Source organism: Charadrius vociferus, unplaced genomic scaffold (genome assembly GCF_000708025.1).
Source record: "Charadrius vociferus isolate BGI_N301 unplaced genomic scaffold, ASM70802v2 scaffold21, whole genome shotgun sequence".
Lineage (NCBI taxonomy): Eukaryota > Metazoa > Chordata > Aves > Charadriiformes > Charadriidae > Charadrius > Charadrius vociferus.
The window spans coordinates 765,979-784,871 of NW_009646850.1; the positions used below are offsets into that span (position 1 = coordinate 765,979).

The following is an 18,893-nucleotide window of genomic DNA, read 5'->3' on the forward strand; positions in this document are numbered from 1 at the left end:
CTCAGTCACAACTGTCATGACTGATTTTGTTGGTTTTGTATGCTGTCACTTTCGCCATGTCATTTCTCTCGTAGCATCGCTTTTCCCTTCTTTATGACATCAAGAATAAGCTATTTTTGTTTTCCAGAGCGTTTCAAGTTCTCTAACCAACTACTCAACTCTTTCACTAGTAAAATGCCAGTTTTTACTGTCTTCTGATTCAGCGTGTCTCTCATTTCAATTTTCTACCTTAATTTTCTCACACATCACCACTCACAACTCAGAGAAGTCTCTCATAAACATCCATGAAGTTACCTGATGGCATTCCTTAAAAGTCTTCCTTAAAAGACTCCTTTTACTCTCCCGTCTACAAAGAACAAGACATGAAATTCCTGTTGTGCTTAATGTTGTGCCTATTGTCCAAGTTCATGTTTCTTCACTCTCCCTCTATTTCCCCATTTGCTTTTGCGTTTTGAGTCTGTAGTGAATGCAATCTAAAGATATGTATTATGTGTCTTGGATGCTCTGTTAATAAAACTAGTAAAAAAACCCCCAGTAGCTGTCTCATTGTTGATGTCTACCTTGCAGTTTTAGCATTGCACAAACTTGGTAATTTAACATGACCGACAGATACCCTTCTTTTGGAAGAGAAAATTAATAGGTTGGTGAAACTTTGATTGTTATTGTACTAATTAATTCGTTTCCAAAAATCTTGTCAGAGCAGTAATATTAACACATCAGAACTTTAATGTCAGTCTTCATGTTTCTACAAACATATTACTAACACATTCCATACTATTAACTACAACTCCTCAACCCTGGAAAAAAGCCTAAAAAACCTGAAAAAAATAACTTTTCTAGCTTATGACTGACTTGTCCGGCATCTTCAACCCCACCTTTAAGTTGTTAATAATTTCAAATTTTCAAACTCAGGTTTGAGAAGGCTAAAGTATTGTATATGAACAAACTTCTACATGCATGAAATAGAAATCCACTTTATATCTGTATCCAAAAGAAACTTGGAAACTGTGTGAAAGTCCTGCACATGGTCATATCTTCACTTGGACTTTTTCCTTATTTTGCATTGCTACATAGCTTGTGCTTATTTCCTTTAATATATTTTAAAATACACACCAAGTCAATGTGAGATGGTACAAGAGCAAATAACAAAAAAGATTTCTTTTTAATCCTAAGAGATATCCTGTACTAGCACGGCATACTTGGATGGAAAATGAAACACGATTTTTTCTTACCTCTCTGCGAGTGTTTGCTGTTCATTGATTCCAACATTAAAGAGTACTGGATACATGCGAAGTAGCTTTCCTTCTTTAATCTCTTGTGGCAGCAACTCAAACATCTTTGCTGGAAGCTGGACCTCTATAATGTAATGTTCACTGGGAAAAATAAAAAGACGACTAAGGATGGGAATATTGATTGTTTTACTTGAAATTATAACCTTTCTAAATTATAGAGAACATGTAGACTTATAAGTCAGTTCCCCCTTTTCCCCCTTAATTGTATTGAACCATAAAATGTGACGATTCAGCTTGCTTAAGAGTGTAACCAAGCTACATGGAAAAAGGCAGGTATATATAATTCTACCCTCTTGATCCTGACTTCTTTACTGAAGTGAAAATAGGACTAGAGATGAAACCAGGAAAAAAGTTTTCTGCTACCAAAATACCAATAAGAACACCTCAACTCTTAAAATGCATCTTGCTGAGTTACAAAACCAACTTCCTTTCAGAAGTCACGACTTGATCCTGTATCCACTTTAAATGTAATATGAGCAAAAACTTTTCACAAAAGCCCAAAGCAAAATTCCCATTTTCTTCAGTGGCTGGATTTTCTCCCTGGGGATAGAGAGCATCACCAATAACAAAATTGACTCTGTGAAGATAATAATTGAAGGCTCATTACACAAACATGAATCCTATTTTAGGAGAAGGGATATGATATATAGCAGTTCTGGTTTTACGTTTGTGTTTGGTCTGACTTTATAAAAAACATGTTACTTTGGCTGCCAGTCTGAATTCTGATCGTGTGGAACCCTCAAGTTGAATTTCACCTGTCTTTGACGATGGAGGCCTGACCCCACAACAGAAACAATGTCACGCTGTTAATTCAGTTTTTATTAGCTTTCTTTCCATTATTAGAGCAACTAGTCTAATAAAAAAAGAACAGACCAGAAGAAAACCCATTTGTCCCCAGGATTTGGCATTTTTATCATTCAAAGAGGACTAACTGATAACGAAGACTGAAATTTTCTCTCCTGCATTTGGTATATCACCAAGAAGGAGAAGTATTACAGCAACAGGAGGGAAGCAGGACCTATCCTACCTACAGAAACCAGGCCTAGGAAGTCACACAACTTCCGCCTGTAAACTTAAGATGGAAAACTGTTTGCACCTATTAAAATAATCTATTATGAAGTCCCTCAAACCCTTATTTTAATCAATCATGTGCTTGCTAAAGAATTAAAATACAATCTGGATTATCCACGTGTAAAATTTAGGGGAGAAAAGGCAGAAAACCTCGAAGAAAAAGGGCAGTTTCTGCAGTAGCTCTGACACCCTTGACAAGCTGGAGGGATGAGTGGCACTACCTCAGAGCAGGTGTTTGGATAAACAGCTTCAGCTTAGAAGAGCTACTGGTCATGTTTGAACCCCTATCCTGCCCATATATCCGAGAACAAAATAAAATGGATCCAGTACAGACTTGTGACTGAAATGTAATTATATTCAGCAAGGACAACAGCGTATGCTTTGGTATGGGCTAGAACTAGTGTGTAATCTTTGAGCAAATGCCAGATGCTCCCTACTGAGGGGGGTTATCAGTTTTGAATGAAGAATACGCCACAGGGGGAAAAAAGGGGGGAAAAAAAAAAAGTTCTACTCCCCAGGTAAGTCTATTTGGTTTGTGTTTTGTTTAATTAATTCACCCATGTGAAGGAAGTAGAGAGTTAGTAAGGATGACAGTAAAGAACTCTGTACAAATGATCTTTGCATAGCAGCATTCATTCTCAGCCTGCACATGAGCACTCCTTGCTGCTGTGAAGCGCTACCAGAACATCTTTCTGCAACAGAGCGCTTTCATGAGGTTGAGAAGACATGTTGGCTCACTCTAATTCAAAGAGCATACACTACTGCACCAAAATGCCACCAAATCACTGCATTGCTACATTTCACATCCCCAAAATCACTACAAATCTTCCAGTGTGTGAAAGAACTCAGAAATGCTGACTTTTAGGCACGATAAATTAACATCAGTACCATTTGAGAGCTTCCCCCGGTCTGGTTTGTTTTTTTTTCTTTAACTTTTTCAAAACATTTTTTGAAGTCTGAGAGATAGTCCTTGGTAACTTTTAAAAATCTGTAACGAACTGCACAAAGAAAACAACCTATTTCTGATCATGTAAAGAAAGGCTATCAAGCTGCGACAGAGAGCTGCCTAGAAAGTCCAGGAATGGCAGTGAAGTCAGGTGGGGGGAGGGGATGGGAAGAGAAAAAGAATTCGAAGTACTGAAATCCCGAGGACTTCTTTGACAATAATTTACCAAAAATCTTACAGGTCCTATGCTTCTAGTTAAACAAGAAACAGTAATACAGCAGTAAATTTTACCACTGTGTAGTTTCTCTCTTTTATGGTTAGACTTGGTGCAGAGGTACCAGGTGACTTTGGCATGAGATGGATAAGGCGGCTCCTACATTTTCCAATGAGAGGGAAAAATCGGTACATAGTTTTTTAAGATTTAATGATCTCTCAGGAAAACAGGGCGGAATAACCCAGCACGTTTAAGAGTAAATAATAAATCATCATCTTTTTCAGAAGGAATTGTATACATTTAAATATTTAATACCTAAATTCATATGATTTCAGTGAAACAGGACTGCTTAAGAATATCCCTTTCTTTGACTTTATTTGCCTTATTCTCTGATATTTGTTATCATCACATATGAAGACAAACGGTATCAACACATATAGGCAAACACGCGCAAGTCCTGTTAGAAGGCTTCTAAAAATCACCCCCTCCCAGCTGCAGGCCATGGACCCTGCAGCTTCTTGCAGTTGGCTAAAATCACACACTCTCTGTTCATTGCCATAAACACAAAACCAGTAATTTACGTGCACCTTTGCTTTGCAACAGGAAAAAAACCCACACACGTGGTCAGTCACTGCATCTGAGCTGGGAGGTGCTTTACCCAGCTCTTCTTTCTGCCAAGTGACAACTTTTTAGATCCCTTCACTGTGGCTCTCAGTGCTAGTCCCATCATGAGCTCCCTTGAAAACATGGTATTGAAGACTGTGATGCCTCAAAGCTCATGTGCACAATCAAATAGATTCTATCAAAGAATTTTATAAAAGTACATGTTAACTACTTTTGGCTGTAATAAAGGAACATGAGTGCCTGAATAGAACTTCAGTTCACTGGGATGGTCAGGGTCAGCCACCCACATCAGCAGGTTAGCGCACTGCTAGTTAATGCCACGCTCTTTGGACTGACTTGTGTACATAGAATCCCAGTCTTAAGCACTTCCCTAGAAAACAATTACAAGTGAATACTCTGACTTAGCAAGATAAGAATTTGTAGCTTAATTTTCTGTCTTGCATTTCTACAATCTTTTAGTCTCATTTTATCGAGCCACACCATATAACAACCAAAACGATCTAAAAATTGTGGGGCTTTAAAGCATTAATTAGAAAATAACTAGGTTTTCCACTGTCTTCTCTTTTTATGGGTGACTTCCAATGCTGTCTGACAGGAGCTGCCTCATCACAGCTCTTAACAGGAATGTGCTTGCTAACATAAGGCTCTTCCACATAAGCCTTAAAGATTTTTATTTTTTTTCTGTCTGATACCGATTCTATCCAGTGAATACCTGCCAGTAAGTACAGTAGAGCAATCACGGGCAGTAACTCTTCTTCCTAAAGACTGACTACTCCATCAATCCAGAATGCCTGAGGCAGCTTAAAGCTCGAGTCTCTTTCAATCCCAGGACCTCCTAGCGTGACAGTTCAGTGTACCACAGTAATGGCAGCAAGCCAGTAAATGTAGCTGCTGGATTTTTCAAGATGTTTGACTGCTGTGATTTACAAAGGATGTATTTCTTCTGTTTTATCTACATACCATAATTGTTCTTAATTATTCCCAACGTGTTGCCTATCATACTCCGGCCTTCCTGCTATTTATTTCAATCATTTCTCAGAAGGCCCACAGGATGAGAGTGAATCATTCAGAATAATTAAGTAAATCAGTGGTGAAAGCCCCCTTCAGAGGGGATGTATCTCTTCTAAAAGTTGCTGCTTTTAGCTGAATTTAATTTACATTCATCTTACGAATAATGATACTATTGAGGAAGTGATTCTGCAAAAGTAAAAACATTTGGAACTTCAGACTGGACTAATAATGAAGATGAAAACACCATTTTCATCAAAAACAAACCCCCCATTTTCATCAAACCCCCCAACAATCTTGTTAACCCTCTCATAGCCACAATTAATGAAGCATTTCAATTTAAGCACTGCTGAATATCAGCACATATGTGAGATGCATAATGTATTAGTGGCATTACGCAAGGATTTCTGAGGTTGCGTTTGTCCTGTGTGATCTTCAGCTTCATTTTTCAAGTGACCACTAAGTTTTGGCAGCCGAGTTTTTCAGTTTCCATCTTAAGCCAATCAAGGCCTAACTCTTCAAAACGCAATTTTGTTTGTCACACTGAAATACAAGTTCTGGACACCTCAAAAACAAAGTTTCTTCAGTTAGAGGCTACTTTTGTAAACACTGACCCTGTCACTTCTTTTTGATTCAGTATCTATGCATGAAAAATGCAACAGAAACTCTGCACAACCCAGACAGCGTTTAGATTAATTTGTATTAATAAGTGGAGCTTTAGCTTTTCATCAGGAAAGTAACCCAGAGCCTGTCTTACTACTTGCTTTACAAAACCCGGCTACCTCATTACATCTCCATTCACCTCATGAAAAAGAAAACTACTTCACTTTCCATATAATAGAAATCCGCAACAAGAAAACCATCATCTGGGTTTTCATGTGCTACAGATTAAAACTACATGCCATGGGCTCCAGGAAATGAAGTTCTTACCGCCTTCCAGTTATAATAGGCAAAAAATCTTCTGATTTGGCTTCAATGACTTTAAACATTACTTTCTGCAAATCTGAAATTCCCACAGCCATGTCTTCTAGCATCCCCGCTTCTTCACCTATATGGAAAGATTACAGAGGTTATTAACCGAGTAGACAGATCAGTCACTGAATAGGTTATGGTAAAGCAATATGGGGATTATATTTTCCAGTCTGTGCATCTAAAAATCACAGCCCTAAATCCACATTAAAGTAACCTACATAAAAGCAGACTGATTTTTTGAACTGCTGACAATTCTCTGTGGCCTAAATGATAACTATGAGTATTAAGCACCTCTGAAAATCAGCCTGCTTTATATGTGCATAGAATAACCTCAGAAAAGCCATTTTTGTCTATTCTGAAAATGTTTTTAAAGACTATCCCGCTGATGGAGGACAAAGGTTTTGAGAATAACAACAATGAGTATCATGCAAAAGGGAGCCTGAGAGCAATCTCCAAGTGAGGGTCTGCAATTGCCTGTGCATTAGAGACGTGCACAAATGCTAAATCCCTCTACTTTGGTAAAAAAAAATCTCCAATTTGGGGAAGGATTCCAATACATGTAGTTCAAAGCATTTTAAAATAAATGGCAGTTTCTCCCTCCAAATTTTCTTTTTAATACCTACAAATGAAGGCATCTATAACAAGTTAGGTTTTCGTGCTATCTTCACGTCACCAATACTGGCACAGTCAGGGCAGAGGCTGATAGAGTCAGCAACTGTTTACATCTGCTGTTTGGGTTAGCTTTATAAACTTGCTATTTTGGCTCAGGCCAAATGCCTATACAAGAGGGGACAGTTTTTAATAAAACAAAAAGTTCCACTAGTTGAACTGAGGAAGGAGTCTCCCCTATTTAAGACAATGTAGTTCAGCACTCTGCATGGAATAATTAGCAACTAGTGTTCTCAGAGGAATTGAGAATAAAATAAATGAGTAATTTTTGATGCAGAATTGACAACACAGTACCAATGACTTCAACCGTGCTATTATATGGAAGCCTACTGTCTCCCTAAGGATAATATTTGTTGATTCAATAAGCCAAATTACTGGAAGCAGAACAGAGGTTAAAATAAGAACCTCCTGGGTAAACTTCTGCATAAGGAACTTTGTCCGAGAACGATACTTACTATACGTACTAAGGAGTCCTTCATATTGCACAAGCAATCCAACAGTATGAAGCTGTTGTAAAAATCCTTGGTCATGTAAACCTGTGTGCAATTTGATTATAAACCCACAGACCAATCCGGCAAGCTGTAAAGACAATGAAAAAATGTAAAATTAATGTACGTACTGTTACAACACAGTTAAAGTGAGGCTTCCTATCATTATACACAACAGACGTAATATTCAGATATTTGAGAAAACAGCATAGGTATTTCTGCTTAGTGACTATATACATAATTTAATATATTAATATATTAATTGAGGCATTTTGGTGTAAATAACAGTGAAATAGTCCCTTATTTTACATTAGGTATGCCTCATTTGTTTTGTGGGGTTGTGTGTTATTTACACTGACATACACGAGACCAGAACCTTGGTTAGCAGACTATAAACACATAAAGCTGTGAATTGTGATGGATTTGAAAGCAGTTAGGCACCTAATGCAACTGAATCTCCGGGGCAATTGCACCCTAACTCCTTAATTCCTGGAGGTGTTCAAGGCCAGGCTGGATGGGGCTTTGAGCAACCTTGTCTATGGGAGGTGTCCCTGCTCGTGGCAGGGGGGGTTGAAACTAGATGATCTTTAAGGTCCCTTCCAACCTAAACCATTCCATGATTCTCTAAATTATGTTAGGAAAAACTTGTAACTTAAGGGAGAAAATTAGACAAATCATTTAGAGGGGAAAAAAAAAAAAAAAGCTATCTGGAAAACGTGATCTACAGGAGAAGACCAAAAGAACTTCAGTTATTTACCAAGAGGAGACAAGTCTGAGAAGAGACATGCTAATAGTCTTCAAACACATAAAATACTGCTACAAACTGAAGACAAATAATCCGTTGTTCTTTTCCAAGGTGACCAGGAGAAAAAAATACATAGCTTGAACAGCAGCAAGGAATATTCTAGGCTAGGCTCAAGAACTTCACCTACGGGTGAGGATACTTGCATATAATCTAGGAAGACTAAAAATAGCTTTATGGATCCTTCTTTGTGCAAAAGGGAAATTAGGTAACCTTTTCCAGTTCATTGCAGACCTACTTCTCTGACTTAGTGATACAGTTACTATGGATTTCCATTTACTATTACTTTCTGTATCACATCATAAAATACTTAAGTGAATGTAATGGCAAAGATATGAAAAAATTCTGTTAAATTGGAAAAAAAACCCCAAACAACAAATAAGAAAAACACAAACGCTGGCATGAATAGTATGCTTAATTATAGCAACAGTAGGAGGTAAGCGACATAAGACAACCTACTGCTTGACTAAAGACGATGTCTCTTCTTAGGGTCAGCATCAAACATTGTGGCAAACCACAGGCAAGTTCCTGGAGCAGAACAAATGCCATCGATTGCTTCGCTCTGGTCACCACCTCTCCCATGCAGTCCTTCAGCGTAATCACCAGGGGATAAAGCTGTTCATACCAGTCACCTAGAACAAGAGAGATCATCCATTCCAAAACAGAAAACTGGCAGTGAAAATCCTTTTCAGAATGCAAAGAGGACTGCAGCGGCTGCATAGATCATCCTACGCTTTAAAAGGATGCTGCAGCTCTATTCTAACCGTTATGGCAAATGTCACTGCTTAGAGGCAGGACTCAAGCTTACCACACCATGACTGGGGCTAAATCCTTGGCCCGAATCCAATTATATCCTGAGACAATGACTTTTTAACAGACTTAACTTCTCTGTAAAACTTGCATTGAAGTGTCATAAACAGAGCATACAGATACATGTGAAAATTCATTAAGCACAGGATAAATACAGTGGAGATAATCCCGCCCTTCCCAGCACTGACAACTTGCTATCTAAACAAAGGAAGTCCCACCAAAAAATAAAGGGGGAAGAGCCTATATTTAAGAAAAAGTGGGTGCTGGAAGGCAAAACAGGAGAAGAAACTGGTATCTGGAAATATATTATCTGTTTAATGTGTAGGCTGGAAAAATACTAACCTTCAGGTCACTTCCCTTTTTCTTTTTAGCTTCTCTCTATATTGTTCTCTTTAAATATTTAGAGATATGGAACTCATTATTTTTTTAGCTACTTTGAGCAGAGGGATTTAGAACTATTTTGTAATATGTTTTGCTCTTTTAAAATATACGCTAGGAACATCAGAAAAAAACAAGCTAGTGAAATGCTTGAAAAATGAGACTCCTTAATACATTACAAATGAAACGAAGTGATAACCAGTAATGGAGGAAAATCACAACAGCTTATTCAAGCCTGCCCAATTACCAAGCTGTTCCTGAATTTTTCAGGATTTAATAAAATCAGACCTGCATTGTAGTTGCATACGGTTTTGCCTACCCCTCTTAGTTGAGCAAATAATAATTCAAAAGAAAACCACCACCACCACCCTCCCTCAGAATCTACATCTCAGTTTCATTGTTATAGTTTAAAATGGAAGAGAAATCAACACTCCAGAAGTATCTATAAAAATAGGGAGTGTAACCGGCTTAATACAGTCCATCACTGACTCATATTTTCTGTAGATTAGTGCAATTAAGCATCAACGATAATTAAAATCTGTTCCTTTTAAATTGTAATTAGGTGGCAGATAACAGCACGGTTGTTTCAGGTAACATTCTGAGTCAGGCCAATGAAAGACTCATTAGTACCGAAGAAGTTCTTTAGGCAGGAAGACATAGCTGCCTGTTTCAAAGTCAATTTGGCTATGCTCCAGAAAAATATGTAAATGAATAAAACTGTAGCCAAGAAGACTGGAGACAACTTCGAAAGCCAGGAGAAACTGCAATAAAAATAAGGTGCAGGAAAGAGGAAATAGGAACAAGGACAGAGCAGTCACAGAGCACAACTTAGGTTCCTCTGCACATAATGTCTTTGCGGTCAGACAATGTATGTTTTAACACAGTCATACATATTTAAGTGTGAGTAATACAGACTGAAGAACCGCTCCCTGGAAAACAGCAGTTATGAAGTTAGAGCCATTGCGGAAAAAAAAAAAGAAAACAGAACATAAGCCATCCCCAGTTTCATGCTCCACCAAAAAGAGGTGAATTTATACATGCCATTGACTAAGAGAGTACTGGTACACTGCGTGCCAAGGTCCGGTGTACACATTTTAAAGAGACTGCTGAAAAAAATGGAGAGCTTGCAGAGGATAGCTACCAAGATTTAGAGTTTAATCTCCTTAAGCCTATGAAAAAGGCTGAGCAGCAACTTGATTTCCCCTCTTCATGAGCAGAAAATAACAAGTACTAACAGGGATGTTTTTTCTAGGGAATAAAAGCAAAAGAACAACCAAAGGTCGGAGGCTGCTGTGAGACACAGTCAAATTTAGAAATAAGGTAGACAACAAGGTGTGACATACTGGAAGTCAGATCAGACAATCTAAACTCTCCTTTTAAGTTTTAAATTATAGTAATTTGTTAAATTAATCAATAAATAAATGCCAAGGAAAGCAACAGCAGCAGAATAAGATCAAAAGATCTAATGTATACCGAACCAGTGAACAGGACTGTATGTGATAAGAACAGAGTTCCTCGTCTGCTTTTGACTTGAGCAAATAATGAAAAAGATCATTCCTGGCCACTTTAAAGTAGCCGTCAATGTACAGCTAATAGACATCTGTTTCACTTTCATGGGAAAGCAGAGCTGCATACAGACACAGCCAAGGATCATGCAAGTACACTGACAGCCAGGGCAAGAGAGAAAAAGCTGAATTTCTAGAACTAGCCACACTTTGTGAACCTGCTATTACAATTTCAGGTTATGTGGATAGGGCTAAAGAGCTTTACTGACGCTCTTTCATAAAAGAGGGGGGTCACATACTGGCCACAAGTCACATAATACTTAGATCTGCTTCTACTGAGCTGCCACTTAACCAGTCAATCTGCACTGTGTATTTCTGCTTCTTGAGGAACATAACTTTGTACTTGTCCTTCCTGGACTGCATCCTAATATTTCAGTGCTCCATTTCATCAAGATCCATTTTAATCCTGCTCCCATGGTGCTTAAAGCCTCTCCCAGCTTTAAGCATCTGCAAATTTTATAAGCATCATACATATTTCATAAGCCAAGTCAGTAATGAAAATATTGAATAATACCGGACCCAGAACAAACGTAAGTGGATTCTACTTCATGCAGCCTTCCAAGTTGACAGTAAACAACTGATTCCTACCTTCTATTATGATTTTTCAAATCATTTTGCATACACCTTGTAGTAGCTTCAAGATCATTTTGGGGAGACTACATGTTTGGAATAATAACTCACTAACATAAATAATTTTTGTCAGTAATAGTTGCATTAAGAAGGACTTCAAAGATTTCAAATTCTCAAGGCCATTTTTTCATTAAAGGACGTTCATGCTAAATAGATTAAAAATAAATCCCACTGAGTATTTAATGTCCCAAAGAATAGAGCTTTACTTACATATGTATTTTGCTTTGAAGAAAACAATAAAAATTGTAAGTTTGTAGGAAATCTTACCCTAATGACTAAGGAAATATAAATTATATTATAGAATATAAATAGAATTGTACTTGCCAAAAGGAAAGAAGATAAAACTATACCCTCGTGTGATTAAGCTATCCAGAACAATCATCTACTCCTTGCTCCCTCTGAAAATTCTTGTTCACAATTAGTAAGGATGTCCAACGCCCAGAAGGTGGAGCCAGTTAGCAAATCTAAGAGAGGGATTGCATTGTTTCTTCGAAACAGTGTATTTATGAATGGACTAGTATATTCTCATGTTTATCCTTTCATTTTAAAGCAAGTTTAGTGTGTTAACATCAAAATAAGAGGTGTATCTCAGACTGAGGCGTTGGAAAAGACAACTCTAGAAAAAAGTCTATACAGCTGCTCAATGTTTGGTCTGTTAAAATCACCATATGTCACTTGTTATGCAGGATATCCGGTTGCAAATACTCCAGCAAGAATATAAGACAGGGTCATTCATTAACAGTGCACAAAGCTCCAAATATCCGTCAGAAGTACGCACTTATAGCAAATACTGCAGCTTTTAAGTTGCTCCTTGAAACTGAGAAGCACTGTGAAACTGAAGCTTATGAAACAAAAAAGCATTGTATTTTGAAGCTTACAAGTAAATTCAGTAGAATTCAGAAAATAAAATTTTCTTGTATGCAGGAGAGAAATATAGGATATTAATAAAATTCATAAGGAGATATTATTTGTAAAGGGAGCTTTAAAATCCCAGTCTAAATTCAGGTTTAGATTAACCTGTTCTAACCTGTGACAACATGCTTGATATGAGAGGATACTGCTTAGTTACGAGCTACTGCTTACATGTCTAGAAGAGTTTGGAGAGAGGTGCAAGATGCCCTACAACTCCTCCTTCATGAGGAAACTGGCAGTCAGCTCAGAATCAGTTGTTGCTGAAAAGCAGATGCAGTGGGCCAACCATGGCTCAGGACCTCCAAGTCCTACAGAGACTGATGAGAGAGCTTTGTAGAAATCACTTAGGAAAGGAATTGTACAAATTACTGCTTTTGTGTCTAACACGTTCCAGGACTTTACACAAATTTCTTTTAAGTTACAATGGCAAGACTTGCAACCTCAACACTGGAAAATCCTTTGAAAAAGACTGAAGAATTAACTGAATGAATAAACAGCTCAAGAAGACTTTAGGAGCAAGAACAGAAGCAACAGGGAGACTACAGGATGACTGTCAGGCCACTAAAATGACAAAGGCAGCCTGTCCTGTTTGGAATTTTCAGCATCCAAACAAAAGGGTCAAAAGCCTAGTAATGAAGCAAGGAAACCCAATTCAAAAAAATTTGCTAGTCAGCCATTGGAAAGGAAGCTAAAATGAGGAACAAAAGCCAAACACATTAAAATGGAAAATGGAAGGACAAAATTCAAAGAAGTAGTATCACCACTATGCAGTTAGTGTAAGATTAAAAGAAGAGTATGTGAAGCAAAGCACTGAGTAAATACTCCATTTCCATTGCTAACAGAGAGTTGTGGAAGTTCAGTTTATGACAGGATTTGCCCTTTGGTTGCTGGAAAACGCCCTTCAGTCCTATGTTCTCTTAATCAACACGCCTGCACAGGCAAATGACCTGCTTAGCACCCAACTAGTGCAATATGTCAAACTGCATGTTAAATTTGATAAAGTTTGGCAGAAAAGCAAGCTCCTGCTCTTCCTAAAGTCAGGCCCATTGAAGTCCTTATTAAAATGTGCTGGTAAGCAAAAAAGCAAAGCCCTAAGGCTTTGGAATAGCACTCCTATCTCATTTTGCCCTAGCAACAGAGAAAAAAGCCAATTGTGTCACTGCTCTCTGCACCACCTAAAAATCAGTGGAAATCTTTGATGGCTTCAAGTCACCTCAAAATTTGAATAGTATGGAGTTAAAAACAAAACATGGAACTAAAAGGAGAAGAAAGCATAATGTCATACTTGTAAAGGAACAGAGGACCCCACAACGTACGGTAATGAATGTAACGGTAGCTATCCATAACTTAGAATCATAGAATTGTTCGAGTTGGAAGGGACCTTTAAAGATCACCAAGTTCCAACCCCCCTGCCATGGGCAGGGACACCTCCCACTAGACCAGGTTGCTCACAGCCCCATCCAGCCTGGCCTTGAACACCTCCAGGGATGGGGCAGCCACAGCTTCTCTGGACAACCTGTGCCAGTGCCTCACCGCCTTCACAGTAAAGAATTTCTTCCTAATATCTAACCTAAATCTCCCCTCTTTCAGTTTAAAACCATTACCCCTACACTCCTTGATAAAGAGTCCCTCCCCACCTTTCCCGTAGGCCCCCTTAAGGTACTGGAAAGCCACTATAAGGTCTCCCTGAAGCCTTCTCTTCTCCAGGTTGAACAATGCCATCTCTCTCAGCCTGTCTTCATAGGAGGGATACTCCAGCCCTCGATCATCTTCAGAAATATTTTTGTTTCCCCAAAATAAATAATGTCTGCTACTCAAGCGAACACAGACCAAGGGAGAATTTTTCATTTTCCCGACTATATGATAACTTACAGTAAAAGCTCTTCTTCTGAAGATGCAAACAAAACCAGAACACAGTTTTATTTCACATTTCTACCAGCATTGCATTGGGAGGGATGCACTGAAAGCATGCAGTGCCCATCCCTAGGGCACTGAAAGACAGAAAGGTTTAATCTAGACTTACAGAGTCCCCATCAGGTATCAAGAAATATTAACCCACATAAGCCTGTACCGGCGTGGCTATGAATAGATGTTTTCCTTCATTCCAGCTAGGAAATATGGCATCATTGCCCACATGCTCTTTGCTACCTATGCTGAAGGTCACCATTGGCCAATTCATCTGCCCGGCAACATAGTTTATGATTCTGTAATTCACTTCAGGCAAAATCCAGCTGCAATCACACTGCCAACTTATATTGTTTGAGATAATGTGGTGGATTTTGCGTGTAGCAAATTAGGGAGTACTCACGCAGAGCCAGTGGAGGAATGGCTGGGTGATAGTTCTGACTGTGTGGTACAAGGAGCAGATGGAAACAACAGCCTCTTTTAGCAGCACAGCTACACATGGAGATCTATCAAGGGCTGTGTAAGCACAAGAGCAAACTACTGTGTTTCACTGGCACCTCTAATGCTGTAGGACAGGCTTTCACATTCTGACTCCCATGGAAAATGAAAAGGCAAAAATAAAAAGAATTTAGTGTTGTCAAGTAGTTCTCCAAGGCAAACTAGCCTAGAGTTAAAAGAATAATAATAATAAAAAAATCCCCTCTCCTTTAAAATCCATCTACTCTTCCCGATTTATCCTGCAGAGAAATCATAATCCTGCAACTGATGAAACCATAGCATGTTACCTTGGTAACTGATAACTCAAATTCAGTCTTAAGAATACACTCAAAGGTCAGATTGCATGAAAAGTTAGGCTAAGAAAGGTACAATTCATGTTGAAAGGTAAGTACAAGAAAAAGATGCCACCGATATTTCTAATTACAAAGATTCCATATAATAAATATAAGCATGTCGGGGAAAAAAAGAGTAAGATCACACAATGTCAATGCTGAGACTGCAAACATAAACCCATCTTAGGAAGCTCTGAATATATGTTATGACAACATCTATAGCTATATGAATATGCTATTGCTCAAAAACATCAAATTATTGTCATAACATTTTCTACCATCTAAAATGAGCGTGTGTGCATTCTTTGACATCTTTTTCATTGTTACGTGCTAGAAAAAAATTGTATTACAGCAGTCAGGTTCACTAATATAAGCAAACATTTCGTTCCATACTTCTCAATGTTTTGGTCAAAACCCTGGTTATTCCCCATTTTTCTTTCAAACAGCAGCACAACTTTTCTTAGGATCAACTCCAGCACTGAAGCAATTTCAGATTCAAAGATCTATCCATGCCCAGACATTTGCAGTGTTAATGAAATACATTGTGCTCAAATTATGGTATAATATATAATAGCAAGATACATCAAGCTTTTCACATAGGTAATGTTTGTGAATTTTATGTAGCTTAAAATTCTGTAATTTTAGAAACGTATTTATGTGTGTAAACACCATATGATTTTATATCTAGGAAAAAGGTATGAATCCATACAACCAGGCTTCAAATACAAAACAGAGCAGAATCTATAACCCTAAACTTAGAATTTCAGTATCTATGTAGGTGCTGCACAGTACATTCTCAGGGTTTTGTGTCAAACTTAAGACAGAGAAGTACAGAGGAAAAAAAAAAACCAACCATGAAAGACCTCACTCTCATAGAGAAGCCAAGCATGAAAAATTCTGGGCCCAAAGGCAATGGTTTTGAAAAACCATGAGGCAACCAAGTTTGGCACACACCTGGATGGTTCTTCAGAAAGCTCCATGTTTTAAGTAAATCCTATAAAAGAAAGCCATTTTAACACACCTCCCTTTCTACATGACCTTGAAAGTCCTATAAGATGTCAAAGGAACTACACAATGCTCTCATGAAAACATCATTAGACAATTATGTCTTCCTTAAAAAGCAGAACATGAAAACAAAGCGATCCACCCCACAAATCTCCTGCTGTTCCCATGTGATGAGGTGTTGCAGAACATTCAGGACAACTCAACAGAAGCACTGACTCTGCTCTCACAGAAGGGCACTTGTACTGATTGAGGAGAAATAGGGAAGACCCTGATATGAGGGAAAAAGAGAAGAATTTATTCCAGTGCCGTAACATCTTGATATCTTTTGTGTCCTTGGCCTGTCAGCACCAGAAGACAACTCCTCGGCCGAGTGAAACATCTATAATTTTCTAACCATTACAATTATCATTATTGCTTAGCAAGAGGTACCTTTCATTCTATCTGATGACTGCTTATTATAGTGCTTAAAAGGAAGTAACTTTTAAGTTTTTTTGGCTTTGTGAACTAAAAGCTCTAAACAATATTTCATTTGCCTGTGTAGCATGTGAGCCTGAATCAACGCGAACAGCACACTTTTTGATAACTACAACAAAAGACTCAAATGGACTGGTTAAATAGATTTTCCAGCTTATATAGAATAACAGAGGTCAGGAGGTTGAAGAGAGTGAAGGAAAATCCGTAAACATTCATGTTGCTAAGCATGTCAGAAAGCATCCAAAAATCCTAAATCATGACTTTTTTTCAGACTGGGGAGGGAAGGCGAAACCTGAAGTTTTGTTCCACTATTATGGGATACAGATAAAAACCAGTATACACGTGTCTACGTATACACACACAAATGCACTGCAGTAACTTGGGCGAAGTTTGGGTGAAAGTGTACTACTACTTTACCTGCAAAACATTTCTAATAGACATACTGGACTTCTGCTAACAATAGCAGAGAAGCTTGTTAGTACCAGGGGGAAGAGAAGGGAATTAGGCACAAGAACAAATAATTCAATTTTGTCCTTTTAATCAAAATCAGTACACTTGGGTTCACTTTCTAAAGATTCTTTCAAGTTGACAACTACACCTACCTCACTGTTGAGTATTTGCACCTTCTTATCTAAAAATGGTCTGGCAAATGTAGAAAGCTAACGGCGTTGATACTTTGCACCTGCAAGCCTTCACTGGAGAACAAAGATGGTATCATCTATCTCTCTAACATTATAGGGATACTTGCCTGGTAGACAAACTCAGAGAAGCAAACAGGTAAGAAATATTCTGGTCTCTGGACTATTCATACAGAACCAAGTCCAACGCATCTGGCACTGAAAATAAGAGTTCCAGGATGCCAGCACAAATCCTTCATGCTGATAAAAATGCTGACGCAGCTGCATTAAAAATCAATAGTACAACCAAAATCTGCTGCACAAAACTCACCAGTACGACACAAGTGATATACAGCTGAAAAAAACAGTTTTAATTCTTGTTAGGTAAGAAAGAAATGACAAATGAGTTCTAATAACTCTAGAACTCTTGATATAAAGTTATGTAATTAAAATCTGAGGGGGGAAATAGAACATGTAAAGGAAAATATAGGACAAAATACACAATTTAAAAAAAAACAACCCACACCAAAATTATACAAAGCTCCATAAAATAAAGTGGTTGTGGGGTTTTTGTTGCTTGGGGTCTGGGGGTGTGGTTGTTTTTGTAACTGAAGAGCGGCCCACGGTTTGGTTCTGATTTTCTTATATTTGGACTACCACCATTATCACTAAGGACCTGTTTCACTTGTTGCAACACAGTTGCACATCAGAAAGACTCAGACTTACGAAGCAGATCTAATCTATGCTTAGAGAAAGCAACAAGGAATGTAGCCATGGAAGATCAGAAGATTTGGTGACAAGGACCTGCTGTGAACAAAGTTTTCTTCGCATCATCTCATGGAATCACTCTAAGTAGCCTCCATTATTGACACAGATTTACAACTGTATTCAGCGAAAAATTAATTTTAGCAAATCAGAAAACAAGTATCAGTATGTCACTTCCGAAAAGCAGAAGGGTTTACAGGAGAATGACACTGAAACAGAATGTTCACCTTTCCTTACAAATTTCCTATGCAGCAAGACACACTCCAACTTTTTTCTTTTCAAAATGTTATACACAAGTAAAATCTAAAAGAAATGAAACCACATCAGTCTTCAAGGAAAACATTGTGGTTTCAAAAGGTTTTCATTGTAGTACAAAAAATCGAGCATGGCAAGCTGTTTGAGCACACAATGGAGCTGTAATTTGATAAATAGCCTTCCACTATCCAAGGCTACAACTGTGCAAAACCTTCCTATCAGCACTCTCATCAGAGATACTATTGACTCTTCTCTATATCATTTTTCTGTGACTTCTTCCATTTTTATTTACTTTAGTCAACGATTAAAAAAAAAAAAAAAAAGGTTGCTTACCACCTGTAGGCAACGCCTTGCAATCTGCTGCTGAAGGGTCATTTTCACCTTCTTTAACATTGCTGATGTTGTCTTTTTCGAGCAGTCTGTCCACCATGGCAATAAGACAGTTTAAACTCTTTCCACTTTCCCACATTGGCCCACACTCTGTCCTGAAAAGAGTATAAGTTTCACTGCACATTACCAAAGATGACAAAAAAAGAGAGAATACTATCTTCTTATTAACACATTAAAGAGGAGACAGAGATGTGCAGATTACTAGAAATATTAGTAGAAATATAAGGTGTCAGCACATAACCATTTTTCTCATTCTTCAACCTACTACCAA

At 38.1% G+C, this 18,893-nt stretch overlaps 1 protein-coding gene across 1 annotated transcript in view; it reads right to left on the reverse strand.

Moving 5' to 3' along the window:
• The window catches only part of INPP4B (inositol polyphosphate-4-phosphatase, type II, 105kDa), a 288,721-nt gene that overhangs the window by 40,346 nt on the left and 229,482 nt on the right, over positions 1-18,893 (reverse strand). Inside the window, 6 exon segments of the mRNA XM_009894169.1 lie at positions 1,233-1,373; positions 6,086-6,203; positions 7,252-7,375; positions 8,546-8,718; positions 18,566-18,689; positions 18,691-18,717. Coding sequence (XP_009892471.1) covers positions 1,233-1,373; positions 6,086-6,203; positions 7,252-7,375; positions 8,546-8,718; positions 18,566-18,689; positions 18,691-18,717 — 707 coding nt within the window.